General features: G+C 41.8%; 1 protein-coding gene across 1 annotated transcript; it reads right to left on the minus strand.

The window, feature by feature from the left end:
• Positions 1-559: 559 nt before the first annotated feature.
• On the minus strand, positions 560-2,734 carry LOC125520201 (peroxisome biogenesis protein 5-like). The gene is made up of 5 exons (XM_048685041.1): positions 2,459-2,734; positions 1,598-1,723; positions 1,371-1,524; positions 1,090-1,283; positions 560-880 (listed from the first exon to the last, which is right to left on the minus strand). Exons 1-5 carry the CDS (start codon positions 2,573-2,575, stop codon positions 575-577), a joined length of 897 nt encoding a protein of 298 aa, XP_048540998.1. The 5' UTR covers positions 2,576-2,734; the 3' UTR covers positions 560-574.
• Positions 2,735-20,592: the final 17,858 nt, after the last annotated feature.

Raw genomic sequence — 20,592 nt, forward strand, 5'->3', positions numbered from 1 at the left:
CTATGTTTACATAAGACTGTCTAAAATACACACACATACATATACAAAGAATATCTTAAACTATATTTCTAAATACAGCATACAGTTACTCATAGATACCATAATATCTCGCTCAATGGATAGGGTAGGAAAACTATCAGATTACAACTGGGTAATGGCATACTAAACCAAACACACATATCCTTCTCAAACAAACTTTCTTATTGGATTGTGTTTCCTGTTGGATATTGGTATTACTCACGAAAATGGAAAACATAATTTTCTAATGTTTACGAGAAAATTCCAGTAGAAACAGAACAAACTCAAGAATACTGCAGCGCATGGTGCAGATACAAATAAAATCCAGAATTGCATTTGGATACACAGATAGCCAGATATCATCATTTATTGGGCAATCAGATTATCCAGATAAAACTGTACCAATTGCAACATAGTTATACTGGCCTAGAAGCTAAACAGTATCTTCAGCATGGCTGAACTTGGCTCTAGGATGTGTTGTCTGCTCATATGGTAAGTATAAACAATGAAAAAACATGCTCCGCAATTGATGGTTGTGAAAATGTCAAACAGGCTTTTAGAAGGCTCTGACCTGTTCAAACTCAGAGGCCCATCCATTGGGACCATATTGCTGCTCAAAAGAGTGCGCCCAACCCTCAGGGTTATTATTCTGCTTGCCAAACTCAGTGATCCAACCCTCAGGGTTGTTGTTTTGCTTGCCGAACTCACTAATCCAATTATTTGCAGCATTGTGCATTGGGCCAGATCTCAAAGCACTTTGGGACTGATTCCAGTACTCCTCCATCTCTGGGTACGGCCCATGCAGGGGATTTTTCATTCGATGACTATTGTCAATATCAAGAGAATGCAGCAGTGTATTCACCTGATATACGGATAAAAGTGTTACATTCATGAATGTTCTTCTAGTAAACATTCATCAACGAAACATAAGCAGCACATGGAACTTAGAACGTCAAGCAAGTCAACAGGAAACTACTGAGCTAAGCTAATGGAAAAAGGACATAAATAAGTGTTGTGAGCAAAGTTGTATGGTCAATGGCAATTCCAGTCACAAATGTTAGAAAACTTAACCTGTGCTTGTATATATTCTTCAGGTTGATCGGCCAAAATATGGCGTGCCATTATGCAGCTGCGATCACGTATACATTGTTTGTCGGCTTCGGACAAACCAAGAGCTGGTACTGGGACAGGTTGAAATGGCACACCAGCTCGGCCACTTGAAAGAAAAGAATGCAGAACACCAGATAAGACCCTTTGTGGCGGACCTGGAACAGAAATTAGGAGTCATTGCAATGCGAGGTAAATAGACAAGCATTCACGGTACACAGAAATTCTAAGACACAGAAATCTACCATCCAAGGCCGGTCCGAAGGTAGGGCCTGCATTGTTATAAATTTGCTCAAACTCTGCAAAGTTTGTTTCTGGCCCTCCAAATGCAGAATGCCCCGGAGGGCGAAAAGATTCAACCCAATCATTAGCAGGACCCCCACGCATGAAGTCGGCACCCTGCAAGTGTTCAACAACAGTTAGGAGTGGCCAAACGGGACACAAAAAGACAGTTTTGGAGAATCACCATTACCCGTGCAAATGGTCGTTGATCTTGCTTGAACTCATTCTCAGAGCCAGGGACAGTAGACAGTGGAGCTGTGCTATAATCAGACGTAGTTGGAACATTAACTGAGGCTCCAGGAAGTCCCTTTAGTGACTGCACAAAAGAAAATGTTATAGCCAATATTTTCTTGGACTTCAGCTACAATTTTTCAATGCATTTCGATGTTAAGCATCCCATATTTCCAATTTAGTCCACACAAATCCTTATAAAGGAACATGGAAACTGGTAGGAGACAAAAAAAAATATGTCTTCACATATACCTCATGACTGATATGTTCAGAATAAGGCCAATCAGAGATTCTCAGATAAGTTAATTAACAGAGTAATTGAACTTAATTTGGTGAAATGAGTGTGCTAAAGGTTAGAATCCTAGCACGATAAGCTCTTTTAACCCTTTACTCCTTTTTTAACAAGATAACAGCATATAAATAGAGAAGCCTGCCGATAATATAGCGAACTTGGTAGCTTACAATTTATAAAGCACTGACTCAAGTATCTCGCCCAGCACTTTAGAGCATGGTTCCAGAGTAAGGTAAAAGGGAACAGATACGGAACCTTGAACCAGTAATAGCTCTGGCCCGTCTAGTCACAGACTAAACCAATACATCAAACAATCAGAGACATGGGACAGCACAACCCACGAATCAACAATATATTCTTCAGCGCATCAAGACCGCACGGGATGCAGCACTAGCTTCGCGCAACAGAAGTAGCATATGAGCACAAAAAACCTAGAGGGCGCCGATTGATCCAGGCCACCGCAGATGCAGATGGCGAGCCCTTAAGCTCGAGAGTCTTGACAGACGGGGCGACGGACTTAGGGTTTACCTCCGCTTTGCTGGACTGGCCGAGGAGGGTGTTGGCGAGGGCGCCGAATGGGTTGGAGGAGGATGCCCCGTCCGGGGCGCAGTTGTTCTGGCCGGTGATGAGGTGGCGCGTCCCCATGTCCGCAGAAGGCCCTTGCCGGCGCCGGAAGGGGGCGCTGGCGCTGCTCCGATCGCCGGCGGCGAGAGGCGTTCAGCCCGAGGGGATGGGGAGGGAGGGGAGGGGGAGGAGTCGTGCTGCGGCGCGGTGGCTTGGCGGGCCTGGGGAGGAGTAAGCTGTTGTGGACCCGATAAGGCCAGGACACGTGAGAGATTTTTTTTCTGTGTAGAGTACGTATGGGTGGTTGGGAACTTTTTTTTTTGTTCACACACGAGAAAAACAGGGAACTATTTTTTTTCCTTTAAAAAAATCCATTCTAAATTTCAGGTTGGTTGAAGACTTGAAAGTCTTTCCTATTTTAGTCCAAACAAATTTTCTTTCGCGTTCCAGTGTGAAAACAGGAAACTTTTTTTCTCTTAAAATAATCAAATTTCAAGTTGGTTGAAGACTTTGAAGTCTTCCTATTTTATAGTCCAAAAGGGTCTTCCTATTTTTCTTTCGCATTGCGGTGTGAAAATGCTGGAATTCTCCCAATTTTGTTCTTGCAAAATTTGTGCACTTTTCAGCGAAGTGTTTAGGAATTTCTTTGTGCAAAATTCTTCTTCACCGCCTTCACCGCGCGAGGTTGAACCATAGTTTAAAAAACCAAACTGGACCACCGGTCGGACCGAAAAAGACCGGAACCCAAAGCATCAGCGGTTTTATAAACTAATCAGACTGTTTTGCATATGAAAGAACAAAACAGGTCGAACCGGCCATTTTTTACTCAAACCGGAAGAAAAAACAAACCCTGTTGAGCAGGAAGCACACAATAGCATCACTGATAAGAGAGAAGAAATAATTGTGTCCACGGGGCTTCAATCCTCGATCGCAAGGAAGCTCACCAATGTGGCCCAATACCAACCCGGCCATCCAACTTATAGCTATCAAATAATGGGAATTTAATTTATTTGACTTTTTTACATAATTTATGGCTTAAAAACCAGTAAATGAACCGGTGAATCGGCGGTCCGACCGGAAAAAAATCTAAACCAGCGGCATCACCGGTTCGACCACCGGTCCGGTTTTTTAAACTATGGGTTGAACCATCAATGTTAGAGGTCCGCGCGAAAGGGCTCGAACCGGACTGGCGAGAGGTTGTCGATGGAGCAACGGGCCATGGTGGAAAAGGATGACCTAGTTGTATAAGCCGATGGCGCCGGCACCGCGGTGAAGGAGGAGAACGGGATGGCAAGAGCAAATCAGGAAAAAAAAGGGGAGGGGGGCCTAACCGCATACTACGTGGCAATGCGAAACAGGGAAAATGAATGGGGTAAATTGTGCCACAAGTTTGCTTAAATTAGGTAAAAAAAATGTGGATTTTTTTGCTAAAATGGGTTACTTTATCACAAACATGAAACCAAAGGGTAAAAGATGGAATTCACTATTTCTACCGTGCTAAAATATATAGCTCGAACGGCGTTCGAACGCGAACCCATAAAATGGACATGTATTTATTCGTGGACCGGTCTGGGCTAGTGTCCGCACATAGATACGGAAGCCGGCCATCCAACCTATACCTCAAATATCCGTTTCTGTTAACTTAACTTACGAAAAATAAAATAGTTTAGCAACCTTCCGCCAAATTAGTGCTAACACCATGTGATTCGTGGCTTCCGCCAAATATGCTTGCTGCCGGTAGCAACCTTCCGCCAAAGTTAGTGCTAATCACAGTATGATTAGTGGCTTCCGTCAAACATGCTCGCAGCCGGTAGCACCTTTCCGCCAAACGCCAAGCTAACCCTTTGATTGGTCAGATGAATGTCCAGACTTCCGCAAAAGCCTCTTTTGTTTGCTTCTAGTTTGAGGAATTTTGAACATCCGGACCGGTCCGTGGACAGATACGGGGCAGCGTTGGATGACATAATGTATCTAGACAGCTCGATGTGGACGCTTGCGGAGGATTCGAGGGTTCGATTTGGAGATACCCTAAAGCCTAACTCAATTTCACCATGAAACATGGCTTCTCAATATAGTACTTTTACTCATGGTTTAAAAAAACTGACCGGACCGCGGGTCGGATCAGAAAAGACCGAAACACAGGTCAGACCGGGAAAGACCGGAACAGAAGGCCTCCGCGGTTTTATAAGCTAATCAAACTGTTATGCAAATGAACCGAACAAAACCGGTCGAATCGGTCGCTTTTTCTCTCAAAACGGAAGAAAAAACAAAACCAGTTGAGCAAGGAGCACGCAGTAGCATCGCTGGAAAAGAGCAAAAATATAATTGTGTCCGCTAGGTCACTCTGTGCATTTTGAAACCGAACCGAAAAACCATACCGAAAATAAACCGAACCAAACCAATTTTTATGGGTTTTATTGTTTCTTGTTTTGGTATGGTATGAACTTTTCATACCATTTTGAATTTTGGTTTTTATGATATATACTGAAAAAGTGAACGGTTAATCAAATAAACCAAAGTAAAAAGTAAATTTATATTTCTTGAGGCGAACGGCCATACAAATTATAATTTTTCTTGTACATGAGTCAAATTCACTACCAAGCACGTACATTTTTCTCATAACATAGTCATTTTTCTCTTTAAAAAATGCTAAGCACGTCCATAACAGTCAAGGGATGGATCCATTCATGCATATATAGTTATAAACTATTTGTGTAAAATAGTATGTGTTTTGAGTCATAAATTTGTAAATTATTATCACGTCATTTTCAAATTCGTGTCAACTTTGATTATTATGGTACATACCAAAATCAGACCGAAATAATTTGGTATATACCAAAACCGAACCGCATTTTAATTCATACCATATTTACCAAAGTATTAATACCGTACAAACCAAAAACCGTATAAACCAAACCATGTAAACTGAATAAACCGAACGCACAGAATGAGATGTGGAGCCCCTTCAAAACTCTAAGGACACATATTGGCAAAAGCTCAAGACGTTAATGGATGCAGCCTCGGTAGTTGAAGGTCGAAACGATCCTTAGCCGCCATCCAGAACTGCTTTGCATGCGAGCATGAAATCAACGCATGCATTAAGTCTTCGTCCATTGCCTGACAAATGTCACAGCGTCCAAGTGGTTTGATATGTTGATGCTTCAGGGTCAAGGAGTCTGGCAAGATACCGCAGAGAACTCTCCACCAGAAAACCCTAACTTTCGGCATCACATGTATTTTCCGAAGTGCTGACCACAACTGTTTGTTAACTCATGAAGTATCTGTAGTCGTCCCTTCCTCTAGAGAGCTAAGCTCGTTGCGAGTCATTAGAGAGCGATACGCTGATTTTACAGTGTAGTTTCCTGACTTCTCCAGTGCCCACGCCAAAGTGTCTTACCTTCCTGATCTATTCAAAGGTATATTTAGAATTACCTCAGCATCCGGATGGAGAAAGTTTTGGCGGACAAGATCAACATTCCAGTTTCCAGTATAATCATCAATCAACCCCGATACGTATGCGAGAGGGGCAACCCCTAGTCGGTCGACTCGTTCCATAATGACAGTATTGGGGATCCAAGGGTCGTTCCAGATAGAAATAGAGGAGCCATCACCTACCCGATGGATCAGCCCAGCCTCCAAAGCTTTTCTTCCCGCAATGATCGCTCTCCGGGTCGAAGAAGCAGTCTTAGACTAGTCACAATGGGGAGTAACTTAGACTAGTAACATCACATTTTACTAGGCTATGTTACTACCTCCACATTGGGTAATAACATATGTGTGTTGTCATGTTATGGTTCATTTATTAGCCTATAGTCTCATATTGTCTTGGTATGTGTGATGTTACAGTAACTAGCTAAGTTACCACCATCACCTCTCTCATCATTAAACATGTGCCACATAAGCAAAATTATCTTGAAAAGTGTGATGTTACTAGTGATGTTACTCCCACTGTGGCTAGCCTTAGGGATCGAGGCTTGGAGAAAGCTTGTGTGAGGGAAATATTTACCTTTCAACACCCTTGCACATAGTGAATCTGGGTTCGTCAGGAGTCGCCCAGCCTTGCTTGCCAATCATTGCAAGATTGAAAACTTGAGGATCTCGAAAACCCAAACCACCCTTGATTTTTGGTTGTATCAATTTATCCCATGCTAGCCACTGTAGGGATCTCTTGTCCAAAGAGCTTCCCCACCAGTACTTTGTCATTGGCGAGGTGGTAGTCTTGCACGCTTTCTTTGTCAGCTGAAAACAACTCATACTATAGGTTGGGATTGCCTGAGCAATAGATTTTAGAAGAACCTCCCTACTTGCACAAGCAAGGTTTCGTTTTGACCAACCACAAATCTTATTGCGTATACATTCACTCATATGACTGAATGTACCGCTTGTGATTCGTCCAACAGCCGTGGGCAGTCCCAAGTAGCATTCAGAGAACGCCTCAACTGAAATACCGAGAGATTGTCTGAGATTCTCTCTAAGGGGCTGCTCTGCATTGCCACTTAAGAAGATGGATCTCTTGTCACGGTTCACTGTTTGACCCGAACAAGTAGCATATATATGAAGTATCTCATTGAGCCATTCTACACTTTGGGTGTTAGCTTTGAGGAAAATGAGACTGTCGTCAGCAAATAAGAGATGACTAACCCATGGTGCTTGAAAACTCACACGAATCCCCCGATCAATACGCGCACCACCAAAATTATTGAGCATTGAGGTGAGTCCTTGGGCACATATTAGGAAGAGATATGGAGAAACTGGGCAGCCTTGTCGCAGCCCTCTGGATGGACTGAAATACGGCAGCAGCTCTATAAGGGCATATTTATCCCTAAGGTGTTTTGGTGATTGATGACAATGTGTTTGCGGACTAATCGTGTGCCTTGAGTATCCCAGACATTTCATCACTAGGCACAAGACAGTTTGGTGCCCCTCGAAGACTGTTGAAGACGGCGTCTTTTCTACGTTTCTTTTTGGTGGATTTGAGTCATAGGAAAGCCGTACTATTAAGAGGGGGTCCGCGTCGGAAAGGTTTGGGTGGAATCATCACATACACGTTTTCTTCCTTGTCCCCTCCTTTCCCCTGCACTTTGGAGCATCCTCCGTTGATCCTCTTTTCCCCTGTCCTGACTGTTGTTGCTGGGCTTGCGGTAGTACTGCTCATTGTTGAGCGGTAGTACTGCAGGCACCCGCGGTAGTACCGCACTTCGGCGCGGTAGTACCGCTGGTGCCCACGGTAGTACCGCTCCTCTGGAGCCGCAATACCGTGGCCCCCAGGCCAAGTAGCGCTCCTTCGCGGTAGTAGGGGCGGATGTAATTTTTTACATCCGCGCCACTGCGGTAGTACCGCATTCCTTGCGCGATAGTATCGTGCGCGTCCTGGATCAGCTGCCAGGCGGTAGTACCGCTCCTCTGCGGTAGTACTGTGTCGGGTTTTTGCTTCTTCCGTTTACCAGCGGAAGTAGGCACGGATGTACCTTTATCCGCGCTCTTCCCAGGCTGGGGATTTCCTGCCTTGAGGTAGTACCACAAGGGGGAGCGGTAGTACCGCGCCCGCAGCAGTACCGCCCTCAGCTCTTGTGCTACAGGTCTGCCCTAGCTGTTGCTGGTGTTGCGGTAGTACCGCGGGCCTGCACGGTAGTATCGGGTGGCCTTGCGGCAGTATCGCTGGTCTGGTGCGGTAGTACCGCTGGTCGCGGGCTGGTAGGTGGATAACGGTTGGAACTGTGTCCTAAGCTATAAAAGGTGTGTCTTCTTCCTCGAGTTGACTACCTCTTCCAACCCTAAGCTCCATTGTTGCTCTAAGCTCCATTTTCGCCCGATCTCACTCCCTAGCCAATCAAACTTGTTGATTTGCTCGGGAGTGGTTGAGAAGGCCCCGATCTACACTTCCACTAAGAGAAAATTGATTCCCCCACTAATCCCTTGCGGATCTTGTTACTCTTGGGTGTTTGAGCATCCTAGATGGTTGAGGTCACCGCGGAGCCATAGTCCATTGTGGTGAAGCTTCATGGTGTCGTTGGGAGCCTCCAATTGAGTTGTGGAGATTGCCCCAACCTTGTTTGTAAAGGTTCGGTCGCCGCCTCCAAGGGCACCAATAGTGGAATCACGACATCTCGCATTGTGTGAGGGCGTGAGGAGATACGGTGGCCCTAGTGGCTTCTGATGACCCACAAGTATAGGGGGTCTATCGTAGTCCTTTCGATAAGTAAGAGTGTCGAACCCAACGAGGAGCAGAAGGAAATGATAAGCGGTTTTCAGCAAGGTATTCTCTGCAAGTACTGAAATAAGTGGTAACAGATAGTTTTGTGATAAGATAGATTGTAACGAGCAACAAGTAACAAAAGTAAATAAAGTGCAGCAAGGTGGCCCAATCCTTTTTGTAGCAAATGACAAGCCAGAACAAACTCTTATAATAGGAAAAGCGCTACCGAGGACACATGGGAATATCGTCAAGCTAGTTTTCATCACGTTCATATGATTCGCGTTCGATACTTTGATAATTTGATATGTGGGTGGACCGGTGCTTGGGTGCTGTTCTTACTTGAACAAGCATACCACTTATGATTAACCTCTATTGCAAGCATCCGCAACTACAACAAAAGTATTAAGGTAAACCTAACCATAGCATGAAACATGTGGATCCAAATCAGCCCCTTACGAAGCAACGCATAAACTAGGGTTTAAGCTTCTGTCACTCTAGCAACCCATCATCTACTTATTACTTCCCAATGCCTTCCTCTAGGCCCAAATAATGGTGAAGTATTATGTAGTCGACGTTCACATAACACCACTAGAGGCTAGACAGCATACATCTTATCAAAATATCAAACGAATACCAAATTCACATGACTACTCATAGCAAGACTTCTCCCTTGTCCTCAGGAACAAACGTAATTACTCACAAAGCATATTCATGTTCATAATCAGAGGGGTAATAATATGCATATAGGATCTGGACATATGATCTTCCACCAGTTAAACCAACTAGCATCAACTACAAGGAGTAATCAACACTACTAGCAACCTACCAGCACCAATCCCGGACTTTGAGACAAGAATTGGATACAAGAGATGAACTAGGGTTTGGAGATGGGATGGTGCTGGTGAAGATGTTGATGGAGATTGCCCTCTCCTGATAAGAGGAGCGTTGGTGATGACGATGGTGATGATTTCCCCCTCCCGGAGGGAAGTATCCCCGGCAGAACAGCTCTGCCGGAGCTATAGATTGGATCCGCCAAGGTTCCGCCTCGTGGCGGCGGAGTCTCGTCCCGAAAAGTTTCTTCTTCTTTTTTTCTCATCGAAAGACCTCATATAGGAGAAGATGGACGCAGAGAGCCACCAGGGGGCCCACGAGGTAGGGGGGCGCCCTAGGGGGGGCGCACCCCCCACCCTCGTGAGAAGGGTGTGGGCCCCCTGGCCTTCATCTTTGACAAGGATTTTTCTTTATTTATTTTAGGATGTTCCGTGGAGTTTCAGGACTTTTCGAGTTGCGCAGAATAGGTCTCTAATATTTGCTCCTTTTCCAGCCCAGAATTCCAGCTGCCGGCATTCTCCCTCCTTATGTAAACCTTGTAAAATAAGAGAGAATAGCCATAAGTATTGTGACATAAAGTGAAATAACAGTCCATAATGTAATAAATATCGATATAAAAGCATGATGCAAAATGGACGTATCAACTCCCCCAAGCTTAGACCTCGCTTGTCCTCAAGCGAAAAGTCGATAACAATAAATATGTCCTCATGTTTAGAGGTAGAGGCGTTGATAAAAATAAAATACGGACATGAAGGCATCATGATTATTCTCATAACAGCAACATATATAGATTTTGTCATATGATTACTTATATGTTCTAGTGATGATCTATTCACAATGCAAAAGTATAAATCATAAACCTTATTGGGCTCCGACAAACAATAATCTCAGTCATTGAAGCAATTGCAATTTATCATAACATCGGAAAGAGTCTATGTCAGAGCTAAAAAGCAAGTCCACATACTCAACTATCATTTAGTCCTTTATAATTGCTAACACTCACGCAATACTTGTGGTTATGAAGTTTTAATCGGACACAGAGAAAGATAGGGGCTTATAGTTTTGCCCCACAACCTTTTACCTCAAGGGTAATGTCAACAGTAATGGTTCATGCTCCCCTACATCCAATTAGATATATATATATATATATATCATGTTCTTTCCAACATGCTGAGCTTGCCAAAGGATAAAATGAAAAAGGAAAGGTGAAGATCACCGTGACTCTTGCATAAGGTAGAAGATAATAATAAAGGATAGGCCCTTCACAGAGGGAAGCAGAGGTTGCCATGCGCTTTTATGGTTGGATGCATAAAATCTCAATGCGAAAGAACGTCACTTTATATTGCCCCTTGTGATATGAACCTTTATTATGCAGCCCGTCGCTTTTAATACTTCCACATCACAAGATCGTATAAAGCTTATTTCTCCCACACCAATCAATCATACATATTTAGAGCAATTTTTATTGCTTTGCACCGATGACAACTTACTTGAAGGATCTTACTCAATCCATAGGTAGATATGATGGACTCTCATGGCAAAACTAGTTTAGGGATTTAGAAGCACAAGTAGTATTTCTACTTGGTGCTGGGAATTTGGCTAGGATGAGGGGGAAAGGCAAGCTCAATAAGTTAGAGGATCCATGACAACATACTTTATCTCAGATATAAGAAAGACATAACTCATTATGTTGTCTTCCTTGTCCAACGTCAACTCTTTAGCATGTCATATTTTAATGAGTGCTCCCAATCATAAAAGATGTCAATGATAATATATCTATATGTGAAAAACCTCTCTTTCCTTATTACTTCCTATTAATTGCAACAATGACCAAAGCTATGTCTGCCAACTCCCAACAACTTTTAATCATCATACTCTTTATATGTGAAGTCATTACTCTCAATAAGATCAATATGAACTCTTTGTTTCTTTTTATTCTTTTTCTCTTTTCTTTTATTCACCCAAGATCATGGCAAAATAATCAAGCCCTTGACTCATCACTAATCTTTATTATATATAGCTCACGGACTCGATTACATAGAGAGATCATAAAGCAAAACTCAAAACTAGGTCATGCCATAAACTTTATTCTACTAGATCAAGATACTACTAATAAGATCGAACTAAGAAAAATGGTAAAGATAGGAGTTGTGATGGTGATACGATACCGGGGCACCTCCCCCAAGCTTGGCAGTTGCCAAGGGGAGTGCCCATACCCATGTGATTATATCTCCTTCTTTGTTGTTGGTGTAATATTCTTGGCGATTATTCCCCTCAGGATGCGGTTCTCCTCCTCGAGCTTATTGACTTGCTGTTTGAGGTCCATTATTTCCTTACAAAGCTTTCCTGTGACAGCTAAAGCTCCTTGCACCCAAGGGTGTTGCATAGTTGCGAGAGAACAAGTGACACTCCTCTTCATATTTTTATAAGAAAGAAATCTAACATTAGAAGGGATAACCGAGTTTGGAATAGCTGACCTCTGTGGTTCCCCCATCGTGAACCCAGCTCGGAGGCGAGAGGTGACTTCTTGATCCTCCATGGCATCTACTCTCATTAAGTCAGCCTCCATCTCTTCCTCCGTTGCTGGCCCAAAGTGGTCAGCGTCGCTGTTTGCCCTTGGTTCCAGTGCCGGATTAGATACCCGGCTCTCCCCGATTAACTCTTGAGAAGACATCTTGCTCTAATCTGCAACAACAACAGCTCGAAAACAAAAAACAAAGGAAATTTGCGTGATACGGGAGTCAAAACCTTCGGGAGAATATATAATGAATTTTTACCGACCAAAATACGTAACGTGCAAGAAAACGGAGTTCGGAAGGCACACGAGGTGCTCACGAGGTAGGGGGCGCCCACACCACCCTCGTGGGGCCCTCGTGTCCTTTCCGGACTGCTACTTATTTTTCTATTTTTCTAAATATTCCAAAGCGGAGAAATATTGCCTTAAAAATTGTTTTGGAGTCGGTTTACTTACCGTACCACATACCTATTCCTTTTCGAAGTCTGAAACGCTCCGGAAAGTGTCCCTTATGTATTCCTCCGGGGTTACGGTTTCAATAATATTGGTTTCAATATTTATGGGATTACCTGAGATATAATGTTTGATTCTTTGACCATTTACCACCTTCGGATTTGTGCCCTCGAAGTTGTTGATTTTTATGGCACCAGAACGGTAGACTTCTTCGATAACGTACGGGCCTTCCCATTTAGAGAGAAGTTTTCCTGCAAAAAATCTTAAACGAGAGTTGTATAGCAATACATAATCACCTACATTAAACTCACGCTTTTGTATCCTTTTGTCATGCCATCTTTTAACTTTTTCTTTAAACAACTAGGCATTTTCATAAGCTTGGGTTCTCCATTCATCAAGTGAGCTAATATCAAATAATCTCTTCTCACCGGCAAGTTTAAAATCATAATTAAGCTCTTTAATAGCCCAATATGCCTTATGTTCTAGTTTGAGAGGTAAGTGACATGCTTTTCCATAAACCATTTTATACGGAGACATACCCATAGGATTTTTATATGCGGTTCTATAAGCCCATAATGCATCATCAAGTTTCTTAGACCAATTCTTTCTAGACCTATTAACAGTCTTTTGCAAAATTAATTTGAGCTCTCTATTGCTCAACTCTACTTGACCACTAGACTATGGGTGATAAGGAGATGCAATTCTATGATTAACATCATATTTAGCAAGCATTTTACAGAAAGCACCATGAATAAAGTGTGAACCACCATCAGTCATTAAATATCTAGGGACTCCAAACCTCGGAAAAATAACTTCCTTAAGCATTTTAATAGAGGTGTTATGATCAGCACTACTAGTTGGAATAGCTTCTACCCACTTAGTAACGTAATCAACAGCAACTAGAATATGTGTGTATCCATTAGAGGCAGGAAAAGGTCCCATATAATCAAAGCCCCAAACATCAAACGGTTCAATAACAAGTGAATAATTCATAGGCATTTCTTGACGTCTACTAATATTACCAATTCTTTGACATTCATCACAAGACAAGACAAACTTACGGGCATCCTTGAAGAGAGTAGGCCAATAAAAACTAGATTGCAATACCTTATGTGCAGTTCTATCTCCAGCGTGGTGTCCTCCATAAGTCTGGGAATGACACTTGCGTAGGATCTATTCCTGTTCATGCTCAGGTACACAACGTCTAATAACACCATCTACTCCTTCTTTATAAAGATGTGGGTCATCCCAAAAGTAATGTCTTAAATCATAGAAAACCTTTTCTTTTGCTGGTATGTGAAGCTAGGTGGTATAAACTTAGCAACAATATAATTAGCATAATCAGCATACCATGGAGTACTGCGAGAAGTACTTATAACATTTAATTGTTCATCAGGAAAGTCATCATTAATAGGTAGTGGGTCATCAAGAACATTCTCTAACCTAGACAAGTTGTCTGCAACGGGGTTCTCAGCTCCCTTTCTATCAACAATATTCAAATCAAATTCTTGTAGCAAGAGAACCCATCTAATAAGTCTAGGTTTAGCATCTTTCTTTTCCATAAGATATTTAATAGCAGCATGATCAGTGTGAATAGTTACTTTAGAATCAACAATATAAGATCTGAACTTATCACAAGCAAATACAACTGCTAAAAGCTCTTTTCAGTAGTAGCATAATTTCTTTGAGCATTGTCTAGAGTTTTACTAGCATAATGAATAACATTTAATTTCTTATCAACTCTTTGACCTAGAACAACACCTACAGCATAATCACTAGCATCACACATAATTTCAAAGGGTAAATTCCATTCAGGTGGCTGAACAACAGGTGCAGAGACTAATGCTTTCTTAAGTATTTCAAATGCTTCTACACAATCATCATCAAAGACAAATGGTATATCTTTTTGCAATAAATTAGTCAGAGGCCGAGAAATTTTTGAGAAGTCCTTAATGAACCTCCTGTAAAATCCGGCGTGACCAAGGAAACTTCGTATACCTTTGATGTCCTTGGGACATGGCATCTTTTCAATAGCATCAACCTTGGCTTTATCAACTTCAATACCTCTTTCAGAAACTTTGTGCCCCAAGACAATACCTTCATTAACCATAAAGTGGCACTTTTCCCAATTCAAGACAAGATTAGTTTCTTCACATCTCTGCAAAACTCGATCAAGATTGCTCAAGCAATCATCAAAAGAGGAACCATAGACGGAAAAGTCGTCCATGAAAACCTCACAAATCTTTTCACAAAAGTCAGAGAATATAGCCATCATGCATCTTTAAAAGGTAGCAGGTGCATTACATAAACCAAAAGGCATACGTCTATAAGCAAAAGTACCAAAAGGGCATGTAAAAGTAGTCTTTGATTGATCTCTAGCCGACACAGGTATTTGAGAGAAACCAGAATAACCATCTAGAAAGCAATAGTGTGTATGTTTGCATAATCTTTCTAGCATTTGATCAATAAAAGGTAAGGGGTAATGATCTTTCTTAGTAGCTTTATTTAATTTGCGGAAATCAATTACCATCCTATAACCTGTGATAATTCTTTGTGGAATCAATTCATATTTATCATTAGGAACAACAGTAATACCTCCCTTCTTAGGGACACAATGGACAAGATTTACCCACTCACTATCAGCAATGGGATAAATTATACCTGCCTCCAGAAGCTTGAGTATTTCTTTTCTTACCACTTCTTTCATTTTATGATTCAGACGTCGTTGAGGATCACGAACTAGTTTGGCATCTGCTTCCAAATTTATTTTATGTTGACATAGAGTGGGACTAATGCCCTTAAGATCATCAAGAGTATATCCAATAGCAGCACGATGCTTCTTCAGAGTTTTCAATAATCTTTCTTCTTCATGCTCTGAAAGGTTAGCACTAATAATAACAGGATATATATTCTTTTCATCAAGATAAGAATATTTAAGATTATCAGGCAAAGGTTTAAGCTCAAACACGGGATCACTCTTGGGTGGAGGAGGATCCCCTAAAATTTCAACAGGCAAATTGTGTTGCAGAATAGGTTCCTGTTTAAAGAATACTTCATCTATTTCCCTTCTTTCATTCATGAACATATCATTTTCATGGTCTAGCAAATAATGTTCTAAAGGATCACTAGGAGGTACGGCAATAGAAGAAAGACCAATAATTTCATCCTTACTAGATAATTCTTCCTCACGATGTTGTTTACTAAATTTAGAGAAATTAAACTCATGAACCATATCATCCAAGCCAACAGTAACAACATTCTTTGTGCAATCTAGGGTAGCATTGACAGTATTTAAGAAGGGTCTACCAAATATAATGGGACAAAAACTATCTTGTGGGGAACCAAGAACAAGAAAATCAGCAGGATATTTAGTTTTCCCACACAAGACTTCAACATCTCTAACAATCCCAATTGGTGAAATAGTATCTCTATTGGCAAGTTTAATTGTGACATCAATATCTTCTAACTCAACAGGTGCAATTTCATTCTTAATTTCTTCATATAAGTCAATAGGTATTACACTAGCACTAGCACCCATATCACATAAGCCATGATAACAATGATTTCCTATTTTAACAGAAATAACTGGCACGCCTACCACAGGTCTATGTTTATCTTTATCACAAGGTTTAGCAATTCTAGCGGTTTCACCTTCGAACTGGATAACATGCCCATCAATATTATCAGACAAGAGATCTTTAACAATAGCAATATTAGGTTCTACTTTAACTTGCTCAGGAGGTGTATAAGTTCTAATATTGCTTTTACGAACAACAGTTAAAGCTTTAGCATGATCCTTTATTCTAACAGGGAAAGGTGGTTTCTCAACATAAGAAGTAGGAACAATAGGATCATTATAAGTGACAGTCTTTTCTTCAACTTTAATAGGTGCAACTACTTTTACTTATATGGGAGGATGATATTTAAACCACTTCTCCTTAGAGAGATCAACATAAGTAGCAAAAGATTCACAGAAAGAAGCTACTATCTTAGAGTCAAGTCCATATTTAGTGCTAAACTTACGGAAAATATCGGTATCCATAAAAGATTTAACACAATCAAACTTAGGTGTCATACCTGACTCCTTACCTTCGTCGAGGTCCCAATCTTCAGAGTTGCGTTTAATTCTATCCAGTAAATTCCATCTGAATTCAATAGTCTTCATCATAAAAGAGCCAACACAAGAAGTATCGAGCATGGTGCGATTGTTTTCAGAAAGCTGAGCATAAAAACTTTGCATAATTATTTCTCTCGGGAGCTCATGATTGGGGCATGAATATAACATTGATTTAAGCCTACCCAAGCTTGAGCGATGCTTTCTCCTTCGCGAGGCCAGAAATTATATATATAATTGCGATCACGATGAACAAGATGCATAGGGTAATACTTTTGCTGAAATTCCAGCTTCAATCTTTTATAGTCCCATGATCTCATATCATCACATAGCCTATACCATATCAATGCGTCTCCCTTCAAAGATAAAGGGAAGACCTTCTTCTTAGCAACATCATCGGGTATACCTGCAAGATTAAATAATCCACATACTTCATCCACATATATTAAGTGCTCATCATGATGTTTTGTTCCATCTCCTGTAAAAGGGTTAGCTAGCAGTTTTTCCATCATACCCGAAGGAAATTCAAAAGGAGTTTCATTTTCAATAGGTCCAGTAGGTTGAGGAGCAACTCTTTGCTCTACTGGACGGGGTGAAGATACCCCGAACAAGCCCCTCAGAGAATTACTTTCCATAGTGTTGGGGAAGTAGTAATTTCAAAAAATTTCCTACGCACACGCAAGATCATGGTGATGCATAGCAACGAGGGGAGAGTATGATCTACGTACCCTTGTAGATCGCAACGGAAGCGTTGACACAACGTAGAGGAAGTAGTCGTACGTCTTCTTCCCGATCCGACCGATCCAAGCACCGTTACTCCGGCACCTCCGAGTTCTTAGCACACGTACAGCTCGATGACGATCCCCGGGCTCCGATCCAGCAAAGCGTCGGGGAAGAGTTCCGTCAGCACGACGGCGTGGTGACGATCTTGATGTTCTACCGACGCAGGGCTTCGCCTAAGCACTACAACGATATGATCGAGGTGGAATATGGTGGCAGGGGGCACCGCACACGGCTAAGGAACGATCTCAATGATCAACTTGTGTGTCTAGGGTGCCCCCTGCCTCTGTATATAAAGGAGCCAAGGGGGAGGGCTGGCCGGCCAAGGAGGAGGGCGCAGGAGGAGTCCTACTCCTACCGGGAGTAGGACTCCCCCCAATCCTATTCCAACTAGGATTCCCAAGGGGGAAAGAGGGAGAGGGGTGGCCGGCCACCTCTCCTAGTCCTAATAGGACTAGGTGAAGGGGGGAGGCGCGCAGCCCTTATGGGCAGCCCTTTCACCTTTCCACTAAGGCCCACTAAGGCCCATATGATTCCCGGGGGGTTCCGGTAACCTCCCGGTAATCCGGTAAAATCCCGATTTCACCCGGAACACTTCCGATATCCAAACATAGGCTTCCAATATATCAATCTTTACGTCTCGACCATTTCGAGACTCCTCGTCATGTCCGTGATCACATCCGGGACTCCGAACAACCTTCGGTACATCAAAATGCATAAACTCATAATAACTGTCATCGTAACGTTAAGTGTGCGGACCCTACGGTTCGAGAACAATGTAGACATGACCGAGACACGTCTCCGGTCAATAAGCAATAGCGGGACATGGATGCCCATATTGGCTCCTACATATTCTACGAAGATCTTTATCGGTCAGACCGCATAACAACATACGTTGTTCCCTTTGTCATCGGTATGTTACTTGCCCGAGATTCGATCGTCGGTATCCAATACCTAGTTCAATCTCGTTACTGGCAACTCTCTTTACTCGTTCCGTAATACATCATCTCACAACTAACATATTAGTTGTAATGCTTGCAAGGCTTATGTGATGTGCATTACCGAGAGGGCCCAGAGATACCTCTCCGACAATCGGAGTGACAAAACCTAATCTCGAAATACGCCAACCCAACATGTACCATTGGAGACACCTGTAGTACTCCTTTATAATCACCTAGTTACGTTGTGACGTTTGGTAGTACCCAAAGTGTTCCTCCGGTAAATGGGAGTTGCATAATCTCATAGTTATAGGAACATGTATAAGTCATGAAGATAGCAATAGCAACATACTAAACGATCGGGTGCTAAGCTAATGGAATGGGTCATGTCAATCAGATCATTCAACTAATGATGTGACCTCGTTAATCAAATAACAACACTTTGTTCATGGTTAGGAAACATAACCATCTTTGATTAACGAGCTAGTCAAGTAGAGGCATACTAGTGACACTCTGTTTGTCTATGTATTCACACATGTATTATGTTTCCGATTAATACAATTCTAGCATGAATAATAAACATTTATCATGAAGTAAGGAAATAAATAATAACTTTATTATTGCCTCTAGGGCATATTTCCTTCAGTCTCCCACTTGCACTAGAGTCAATAATCTAGATCACATCACCATGTGATTAACATCGATAGTTCACATCATCATGTGATTAACACCCATAGTTCACATCGCCATGTGACCAACATCCAAAGGGTTTACTAGATTCAGTAATCTAGTTCACATCGCTATGTGATTAACACCCAAGGAGTACTAAGGTGTGATCATGTTTTGCTTGTGAGAGAATCTTAGTCAACGGGTCTGCCACATTCAGATCCGCATGTATTTTGCAAATTTCTATGTCAACAATGCTCTGCATGAAGCTACTCTAGCTAATTGCTCCCACTTTCAATATGTACCTAGACCGAGACTTAGAGTCATCTAGATTAGTGTCAAATTTGCATCGGCGTAACCCTTTACGACGAACCTTTTTCACTTCAATAATCGAGAAACATATCCTTATTACACTAAGGATAATTTTGACCGCTGTCCAGTGATCTACTCCTAGATCACTATCGTACTCCCTTGCCAAACTCAGTGGTAGGGCATACAATAGATCTGGTATACAACATGGCATACTTTATAGAACCTATGACTGAGGCATAGGGAATGACTTTCATTCTCTTTCTATCTTCTGCCGTGGTCGGGCTTAGAGTCTTACTCAACTTCACGCCTTGTAACACAGGCAAGAAACCTTTTCTTTGACTGTTCCATTTTGAACTACTTCAAAATCTTGTCAAGGTATGTACTCATTGAAAAAACTTATCAAGTGTCTTGATCTATCTCTATAGATCTTGATACTCAATATGTAAGCAGCTTCACCGAGGTCTTTCTTTGGAAAATTCCTTTCAAACACTCCTTTATGCTTTGCAGAATAATTCTACATTATTTCCGATCAACAATATGTCATTCACATATACTTATCAGAAATGTTGTAGTGCTCCCACTCACTTTCTTGTAAATACAGGCTTCACCGCAAGTCTGTATAAAACTATATGCTTTGATCAACTTATCAAAGTGTATATTCCAACTCCGAGATTCTTGCACCAGTCCATAGATGGATCGCTGGAGCTTGCATATTTAGTTAACACCTTTAGGATCGACAAAACCTTCTAGTTGCATCATATACAACTCTTCTTTAGTAAATCCATTAAGGAATGCAATTTTGTTTATCCATTTGCCAGATTTCATAAAACGCGGCAATTGCTAACATGATTCGGACAGACTTAAGCATAGATACGAGTGAGAAAATCTCATCGTAGTCAACACCTTGAACTTGTCGAAAACCTTTTGCGACAATTCTAGCTTTGTAGATAGTGACACTAATATCAGCGTCCGTCTTCCTCTTGAAGATCCATTTATTTTCTATGGCTTGCCGATCATCGGGCAAGTCAACCAAAGTCCATACTTTGTTCTCATACATGGATCATATCTCAGATTTCATGGCCTCAAACCATTTCGCGGAATCTGGGCTCATCATCGCTTCTTCATAGTTCGTAGGTTCATCATGATCTAGTAGCATGACTTCCAGAACAGGATTACCGTACCACTCTGGCGCGGATCTTACTCTGGTTGATCTACGAGGTTCAGTAGTATCTTGTTCTGAAGTTTCATGATCATTATCATTAGCTTTCTCACTAACTGGTGTAGGTGTCACAG

This window comes from Triticum urartu, chromosome 7 (genome assembly GCF_003073215.2).
Source record: "Triticum urartu cultivar G1812 chromosome 7, Tu2.1, whole genome shotgun sequence".
Lineage (NCBI taxonomy): Eukaryota > Viridiplantae > Streptophyta > Magnoliopsida > Poales > Poaceae > Triticum > Triticum urartu.